Source organism: Populus euphratica, unplaced genomic scaffold (genome assembly GCF_000495115.2).
Source record: "Populus euphratica unplaced genomic scaffold, PopEup_1.0 scaffold272.1, whole genome shotgun sequence".
Taxonomy (NCBI): domain Eukaryota; kingdom Viridiplantae; phylum Streptophyta; class Magnoliopsida; order Malpighiales; family Salicaceae; genus Populus; species Populus euphratica.
Window position 1 is genome coordinate 149248 of NW_011500156.1, and position 9685 is coordinate 158932.

General features: G+C 35.2%; 1 protein-coding gene across 4 annotated transcripts; it reads right to left on the reverse strand.

Moving 5' to 3' along the window:
- Positions 1–2073: 2073 nt before the first annotated feature.
- LOC105111088 (probable ubiquitin-conjugating enzyme E2 25) lies at positions 2074–8948 on the reverse strand. 4 transcript variants are annotated; one of them, XR_839565.1, is made up of 9 exons: positions 8725–8948; positions 8525–8624; positions 5172–5306; positions 4199–5080; positions 4040–4103; positions 3523–3662; positions 3124–3435; positions 2383–2728; positions 2074–2301 (listed from the first exon to the last, which is right to left on the reverse strand). XR_839565.1 is itself a non-coding variant. In XM_011006331.1 (8 exons), exons 1-8 carry the CDS (start codon positions 8763–8765, stop codon positions 2435–2437), a joined length of 1968 nt encoding a protein of 655 aa, XP_011004633.1. In that variant the 5' UTR covers positions 8766–8948; the 3' UTR covers positions 2074–2434. The 4 variants fall into 4 exon arrangements, 2 of the variants coding, with proteins under 2 accessions (XP_011004633.1, XP_011004634.1); XR_839566.1 differs by having other exon boundaries at positions 2074–2297; positions 2375–2728; XM_011006331.1 differs by having other exon boundaries at positions 2074–2728.
- Positions 8949–9685: the final 737 nt, after the last annotated feature.

Here is a 9685-nt window from a genome sequence, read left to right on the forward strand (position 1 = left end):
AGATAAACAAGCTTTCTTAGTAGTTTATTTTCTAGAGTTTGAAAAATTAAAATTAAACTCAAAAAACATTTAAGTTTTTAAAGGATAAACCTAAGCAAGTTGGGTTTTTAACTTAAACTTACATGCATCTCAGCTTAATTTTAAGTTAGGGCTTAGGTTTATTATAAAATATTTTCTTAGACTATAAAAGGCTATTTTTTGCCAATCTATTCTAAACTTGAGCTTGAATTTATAATTTTTTAGTCTATAAAGAATTAATTTTTGTTGGCCTATTATTTTGCTAATCCAACATATAAATGATAGAATCTGATCAATTATTTTTTAATTTTTTTGAAATGTTTTTTCACCTTAAAAGACAACTAATCCATTATAGTTTAATTCTATTTTTTTGGAGGGTAATCAAAAGTAGTGGAAGGTATTCCATTAGTTTTGGTTCTTAAGATTCTATATAAAAGTGACACAGTGTATACCATTGATAGAAATTAGGGTTCCTCAATCCTTAAAGGTTTAGAGTCCTTAATCATAGAGAAAGAAATTAGAGTTCTCAGATCCTAATATTAAAGCTCTTAAATATAGAGAAAATTATGATATATTCAGAAAAAAAAATTTAATTTAATAGTCTTCAAATAAATCAATAAAAATAGACTAAAAGAATATCTAAATACAAGAAAGACAACTTAATTAGTAAAATTCTAATTAAATTAAAGGTCATATTGACCTTCGATCAAGTGAATCAATTTTTGTCTCTTAAGTTGGTCTCCCTTGGTCTGACAAAGCCCTAAGATTCCCGTAAAATTTATCTTCACAACACCTTCCACATAGATAATTGATTGTCTAAGTGGATTTTCAAGAATAAAGATAGAGTTAAACTTGCTCTGAGATAAATCTCTAGATATATTCATCTTTTTTTTTTTTTATGATTTCTATTTGTGTTTACCCATCTTAATTGATATATCCACTTAGTTAAGTCTACCACAGAATGCTTTTATTAACCAAGTTTTTTTAGTAGGTTTTTCACATTGCCTCTCGAGCTCTTATAGGATCCCAGATGACATCCACTTTTGCATTATAAAATAAGTTATTTCCATGTTCGTCCATCAAATACACTAGCCTATTATGATACTAATTAACGCAGTATATAACATAGATAAAAGCTATAATTATGAAGCCTTAATGTTATAGCTTTTAATTGTAAATAAAACTTTGATTAATTTTAAAAAAAATATTTAATTCAATAATGTTCGAATAAAAAAATCCCTTGATAGTTTTAAATATATATAAAAAAAATTAATTATTAAAATCATAATTAAATTTAAAGTTTTAATCAAAATAGAAAAAAATCAAAATACTAGCAAAATTTCAACTCAATTTAATAATTAAATAATTAAAAGTAATGATTGTTTTACTGGATAGTGTGATGAACTTCTCTAGACCTCCTCAAGAGTTGAAAAATCTTAATTATTAAGGAACTTATATAGTAAAAATGATTATGCCAAAAATAATATTAAAAAGAAAAGGTACAAAAGTTCCTCATGTCAAAAAGGCAAGGTGAAGAAAGTGTTTCAGGGGTTGATTTTTCTGCACAAATTCTGTAGTTTTTTGCACTTTTTTTCACCTACATTTCCAGTTTTACTCCTCTATTTGAAGCTCAATGTTTCCTCTTTATTTTCTTTCTAGAGTTGAGGATGATTTCTTATAAAGAGATATTTAAATCTATATTCTTTTAAATTCGTTAAACCTTATTTATAAGAGCACTTAAATAAAGAGTTCTTGGAATACTTTGAAGTTTATTGAAGTTAGTTATTTAATGGCGAGTAGAGAACAATAAAATCCGACAGCAACAAGAAGTTTTATATTGGTTATTAGAGCCGAACTAGATTTCTTGTGATGAGCTCCCCCAAAATCAGCATCACCTTCTGAGATTACCAGGAGCTATGAACAGCCAGCAAGCAAGCAGTGCAATCTTCGAATGAATTCTTGATCAAGTTCTCTAACATGTTTCCACTTTCAGAAGTTCCCTTAAGAACTCATCCAGAAACTTCAAGTAAATCATTAATCACTAAAAACAAAGGCTAAATTCAACAACGACCAATTTCAAAATAAATATTGAAAGCTGTCCCTTTGGTAATGTATCTAGAACAAAACTTCGAACTCAGTTGCAGCCAGTACCCACCATTTCAACATGATTGCAGGTTGCCGACACCATTTTTACATTGCAACTGAACAAGTACATAGAACTTTATGATCTCATCCTTATCTACATCCATGTACAGGTACAATTTGGGAAAATAAATATCATATAGAAATAAACATCTAATTGTCCATAATAAAATTTTGGACTTCTCAATATGAATCAGGAGACCCGAATTGCGTGTCAGGTATGTAAAGATGCTTTCCGTCACTTCTCAAAATTGATTACTCGTCGATAACTCATTTATATTGCGGCCATGGGTACATTGCCTGATAAGTTATCACCCCCGTTTCCTGATGTTCGGAATTTTTCAGTGTCCTGGACTCCAATTTGTGAAAACTGCTTCGTTAGTATATCAATATAGGCAGGTAAGCAGTCCTTAAAACTCTTGGAGCAACTCTTATCACCCTCGTCAACATCCTGAACCCCACCGTTGACCAGACAACCCACCTGAGCACCATCCATGTAGGCTTTACATGCCACCAGAATATCATTAGCACGCTTGTGGAAATGACCCAGTACAAAATCCTCGAAATGCTGCAGCCAACCATGATTTGAATTGATTAGTTTTAAAATCTAAATATAAGCAAGCCTTTTCACAAACTTAGAAATCTCATGCACGGTTTGCTAGTATTAATGCAAGCCTGGTCTGTGCTCACTGGGTCTATGCACATGAAACAATTACCGTTCAGACTATTTCGGTTATTCATGGCGAGTACCCTCGTCTTCCTAAACTTCCAATGGTTCTCATTTTTGACATATTTTAAATGTACTAAAAACTTCTCCAATTGGCACTTTAGTGGTGGAACATAGGAAAGTCACCCATATTTTCAATAATTTAAGCTTCTCCTGGGATTGTTATCCAAATAATTCAGATTAACATTTGAACCAGCAATAATTCATGAAGCAAATAAGCTGTGAAAGAAACTTACCTTAGGCGGCCTCCTCATTGTGTAAACCATTGTTTTCAGCGAAAAGCAAAAGGTACTCTCACTGTACTCCTGAGATCGCTTTTCACCATTTGCCGAACCACTCAATCGTTCATATCCAGGCTCATTAAAGAAGGGCTTCTGATTCAATATCAATGCCTGTATAGATACCAGAACTTGTAGCACAGTCGAGACTCCAGGCTGCCACATCTCATTCTTGTTACCCTGCCAGGTCCCAAGAAGGCTGAGGCATACTTTACCACAATTGTACAGGTTTGGGTTGAGTCGAAGACCACCAGAATGGTAGTAGACAAGCTAGCACAGACAAATCCAAAATTATGAGATGGAAAACTGTTCAACAGAAGATGAAAAAATAACACACACACAACCTCTATCACATACCGGTGGTACTTTGGGGTAGCCAGCAGGGAAAAAAAAATCAAAGAAAAAGAGACCATCGTGGTAGGGAGTACCCTCTGCTCCAATAATTACAGCCCGCAATAGGTCCATCCTTGTTTCATAAACCCTAACAAATATAGAATCTGTTGACATAATAATAGTAGGACAAACAAAACGTGAGAATGAATTATGCAAATATTGAAAATTTATAGCCTATTAAAATCATAAAGTTTCTCTTGATAGTAAAGTGAAAAAAAGGCAACATGCTTAAGAGCATTAATGAAATAGAGGATGAGATAAATAAATAAAAAGTCCTTGTGACATTCATTGTTAGTATACACATAAACATTGGTACACCTTCACCAGTTTCCCCCTTGTGATTCTGAACGGGTAAACATAATGAACAACATGAAGGGAGCGGTGGGTAGGAGGTCCTTAGGAGAAGAAGAAAATGGGACCCAACATCCACTCAAACTTGCAATAGTAATTAATGATCAGAATCAGAAAGGTTAAAGCTTACCCGGCAAATCATTTTCCAGGATTCTCCACTCTTCCTGAATTCTCTTTGCCCAGGTCTTTGGTGGCTGCCAGAAAGAGGATGCTATAGCATTATGTAATCAAATCATTGATAGAAAGATAAAAGAAAAGTTAGCATGGTTGCATCTTCTAAAACAATCACCTGCTTCATCGAAGAACTACTAGTATAGTGATGATCTGAATGATCTTCGACTGTATCAAATTGTTTAAATTGTTGAAACTTTCTGAGGATATCATCTTTATCTACATTTTTTGGAGTTCCAGCTGCACTGTCTTCAAGAGGGATATGCAAAGCATCAAATGGATCATAGAGTTTTGGATGACTTGTATGGTTAGCAAATGAGTAATTTAATTTTGACACCAATGAAGAGGTGGAAGGGCTAATAATAGGAAAGTGATCCAATCCACCAACAAATGGAGAAGCAGGATTGGTATGTCCCAAATGTGCTGGGCCAGCTCCATGAGGGAGCATAACACCGTCTAAGTGCTTTGCATAACCATAATCAGTCATACTTGAAGAAACCAGCTCTGTTTTACTCTGGAAAGGTGCAAAATTCAAGGCACTCCCCCCATGTTGTGAAACATCTTGTTCTTCCTTACCTTGGGCAGTTTGGGGAAGTAGCCAATGAGAGGACAGGTTCACTCCAGAATCATGGCTCATGGAATCCATTGGGTTATGAAAACTTAAACCACTCACTGAACTCAGCTTCTTGCTTACATGGCCCGGCTTCAATGACCATGAACCACCACCATTAGATTGCTTTTGATTGTTTGTATTGAAAGAAGTAGTTCCATTAGCAGATTTCTTAGTGTTATTATCAGAATTTGGCAACCAAGGAATGGGGGCCTCCACTCCAGGAGGAATATCCACCTTGTCAAAGTGGGATTGTAAAAATGAATACTCATCAAAATCCATGAAGTCATCAGGATCCATAAGTATGCCATCATCATAATCAAGACCATCCATGTTAATTATATTATTTTCTCCAGGGAAAGGACTGAAAAGACAACTGGAAATACCGTCCTAGATAAAAAATTAAAAATATCAATAAGAAAAGAAAAGAAACACAATATATTAGCTCTAACAGGGGTACAGTATAAAAACTAATATGTACCTTAGCTTGACTGTAGCCATCAGAGTTATCTTTTATGGATTTTCCCTTGTTCTTCAAGTCATTTTTCTTGTCAAGAATCATCACATCAATGGCATCTTCATCCTTGTCAACATCAATTATTTCATGAAGAATAACCTACAAAAAATATTTTTTTTACAAATACAGTGCATGAACTGATGGGAGTGAAAGGAAAGTGAAAGAAATTAAAGGTTAATGCCTTTTCTTTGAGAGTCAAGATTTGAGAAGGAAACTTTCCTAATGTTATCCTGAAGAGATTAAAAAAAAAAACTTAAATATTGATGAGAATGAAATGGAAAAGGATATAATTTATTGATTTCACTTTCTTTTCCACTCATGCCACACAGCAAGAGAAATTTATTTAATGAAGAAGTCTGATTCTTTTCTTTTCTTTTCCTCTCATTTTCTTTGCATTATTTCACTTGTTTCCCTTAGCAGATATAGATATCCTAAATAGTTTTAGAATATCTGTTCAAGGAAGAAAAAAAAAGAGAGAGGAACCATGGAAAGAGATCAACATCATTTAGCAAACAGTAATTAAGAAAGCAACGTTAACAATACAAAGTGAATTTTTGATATTCTTGCACAAAACTTAAGAAGCTGGAAAAAAAATAAATACAACACTATAATTACATAAAGAACCAGACAGCAAACTAAGCTGGATACCAAAAACGTGGGTGTTATATTCCTGCTACTTAAACCATTTATCTCGAAGCATTTAAGGGAGTAGTCATTCTATTCCTGCCATGGAGTAGATAAATCCAATGATGCAGGGATAAAACTGGCAGGTTATGGTACTGTAGCAGCAGCATTCCAGTAAATTTTCCAGCATTGTTGTAAGGATTAAGAGTATCTAGTCTTTGCATTTATTTAATTTGTTCATGATTGCTTGTACAGCACAAATTAGGTAAAATGAAGGTTACATGTGTTCTTGAGTTACTAGGATTTAGCCTCTTACAAGTAGTTACCGTCTCAAAGCCATATATATAGAAAAGGTTGGCTTTTTCAAGTCTATCATGAACTTAGAATTTTGATAATTAAAGTCTTTAACAAGGAAAGTGGTATTATATTCGTTTCCCTCTGCAACCTTAAGTCTCAATGGAGTACCAAAATATATCCATGGCTCCATGCCTCATTGTGTTCCCATACACAGCAATTGGTGTTGGAGCCAAAGACAATTCATAACTCTGCACCATACAATATCACACAAGTTGAAGAGAATAAAGAACAAAATTGCTGTGATTGCACCAGAAACAACATAAAATAGAAGCTCGTACTTATTTAAGCCTTTCAAACCACCCTTGAATCATAGAAATTTGTTTGAAACAGTCTCCTATTGAAACTAGACCGATTGTTAATAGCAGCTGCAAAGTCTGAGGTCGTTTGCAACAATAAATTAATCTATAGGATGGAAAAGGAAATGAGATTGGATGAAAGAGAACCATGACCAAACACCATAAAAGAGCACCAAACTCCGATATAGTCCCAACCTTAAGATATTACAGGTCAATTTATCAAGTTCAACTAGTTGGTCTCCCTTTTCCCTTCTCTCTCTAGTAGTGAGTAAGAAAGTAGTCTTTCTTAGTTTGAAATCTGGGGCTTACAAGATCCAGGACAGGGAGTTTTTAGTATTTCCTTGATTTTGGGCAGCTGTCCGAGGGCCTATGCACAAGTGCAAAGACAAGAACTGCTGAAGACATGTCTTCATTCTCAATTCTGCAGCTATAGCTAGGGCTTTGGAACACTAGTACCAAATTGCTAACATTTCCTCCCTTCATGCTCTCCCTCCTTCACTTCATGAAGGGGGAAGATGCCCTCCACAAGGCTTTGCTTGAGGCAAACCAGGTTCATACTAAATTAAAACAAGGAATAGAATGAATTGGTGGATAGCTTTCTATCGGTTCCGAGTCCAAGTAAAGCTGGTTTGACCATGCCCATGGCTGGATATAGCAAGTGTGCAGTGTGCTCCCAACCTCTTCATAGGCCAAGATGCAAAGTCCACAAGCAGTGGATTGAAGGATTCAAACAAACGACTCAATCCAATGTCAAACTAAGGACAGCACATGCATTGGGTCATTCGGTCACTACCTCGATCATAATCATAGTTTGCTATCTTCCCAAAGATAGCAAGCAGAACGGCAATTAGGCGGTGTGTCAGCCTCCTGAGCGGTATGGTATGAAGCCCGTCGACAATGGCTTTAGGGACATGCTTTGAATTAAGACCCCGAGTAGTTTACCGGACAAATTGAGTTGTCGTGATGATACCTTTCTTAGTGGAAGATCAAAATTCTCTTCATCACAAGACTGATCAGATCCGCCATGGACACCCAAGAGGCTCCACCAGGCAGGCTAAAAGAGTCAGCGGACAACAAGCAAAGAGTTATGTTTTCATTTCTTTGTAGTTTGACACAGCATTTAGAGGGGCATGACAGCAGATAGGGACTACCCGCATGGATGAGTTATCACATTATTCACCTGCCATGAAAAATAAGCCATAGCTAGAGAAGAGAAAGAATCCAGCCCACTAGTAGTACTCATCCCTCCGAAGCCGCAGAACAGCTCCCTATTCCGTCAAAAGTGAGATCAGATTACCCAACTAACTAGGTTGGTTTACAGAGTGTTGGAATAGCTAAAGCCCACTCCAAATCCATCTTTCAATGAAGAATGTAAAATTGTTCAGATGTTAGCAACAAGTCAAACTTATTTTTGAGCATTCTTAATCCTTATTAGCTTTAAAAACTTTCCAAATCGCGCTCATTAGTTCTAACATAATCCCCAACCTAGTTTCATCTATCAACCCATCCTACAACTAACCATTTTAACTCCAAAACCATTACATTACCACAAAAGTAGTGTGCTTGAGAGGGCCACTTAATGATCCCAAGTCCTGACACCCTTAGAATAGGCCAAAGGCATCTCACAACATTTTGAGAGAAAAAAAAATAATCCAAACAATAGAAAGGAAAGCAGCCCACTTTTCTTACAAATGCAAGTTTATAAAATATGTTGATCATTCCTTCTCTCCGAAAATAGCTTACTGTTAGCATTATAATTTCATTCAAACACAGCCATTCTCACTAGTAAAGGCTCAAAAGGTGCACCACCTATCAGTAAACCTCTCCGAAATCTCAGCCCTTTTCCCATTATAACCATCTCAATTATTCAAGCAATCAACAAAAAGGTACCAACTTTGACAATCACAGAGACATTAAATCCCCAGGAAAAAAGAATTAATCAGTTAAAAAATCAAGATAAAGTCATGATCGGAATAAATGAATAAAAAGAAAAGAAAGGCTCGAAATTGAACAAAGACAACAACTGTTTTTTACAAGAACCTGTTTGTTTTTGGGCTGTTTAGAGTGAGAGCGAGAAACAATCGGAGCTGGAGGAGGTGGGACTTCGATCACGTCAGGGTCCATGAACACTCTTTTTTTCCTGTTTCGTTAGTGAGAAAGTGAGAGGAAAACTAAAGAAACAAAGAGGAATTCCAATTCAAGAAAGGGAAAGGTAAAGAAGGTATTGAAAGAGGAGAGACTTGGAATTCAAAGGGATGTGTAGCGGCGGCGGCGGCTTCATTGATGAAGATGATGATGATGATCGGCTTGTGGAAGAATCAAGAAGGAATGAAACGCGGCTCGGCTCGGCTCGGCTCGGCTAGAAGACAGAGAGAAGTGGTTCAGTTTCGGTGTTTTCGAGGCTTCGCGCCTAGCAAAAGGGTAAGACACAGGTGGATGATTAGCACGAGTCTAGAGTTGCTTCCTCCTATGTGCCTTCTAATTTATTTCTTAAAATATTTTTTAATTTTATTTTTTTAGTATTTAATTGTAATTTTTGTTGGATTATCTTCTCAGTTACCATACTGATTATTGTGTCATTTTAAATAGATTTAAGAGTTTCAATGGAAAATCTCTCAACCGCTGGATTACTTGTAACAATTCCATGAATGGCTGAGATCGAAGAAAAAAGTTGGTAGAGGTAGTCGTAGTGTAGTGACACAGGAGCTGGACCCTCTGTCTTTCTCCGCAGACTTTTGCGAGTTTTCATGGAATGATACGAGGATTTTCCACATGTACTCGTGGAAAGTCTGGTTATGGGACCCACTTCTTCGTGGACTCCACGTAAGATATAGTACTTTTACTTTCTACTGTTTTTTTCTGAATTGTTTCTGGACAGTTCTTTCTGTCGATTAATTAAAGTTAAATATTATTTATGGAAATTATTAGATTACACTAAAATATGACTATTATTTCCTTTTTTCTTTTTATGCTTGCAATAAAAAATCAAATGAAATGCTATAGAATTAAAAAGGTGTAAAAATATTTTCTGACTATTTGCATTGTGAATTTTAAATTTAGCATTTTAATGATTCATAATTTTTTTATATAAATTAGTTACTAAAAATATATTCTTAATTAGATTTCAATTTATTTATTTATTTATTTTAAATAAAGGGAAAGCTCGAAAATGCAAATATAAAATGACTTGATTGTTAATAT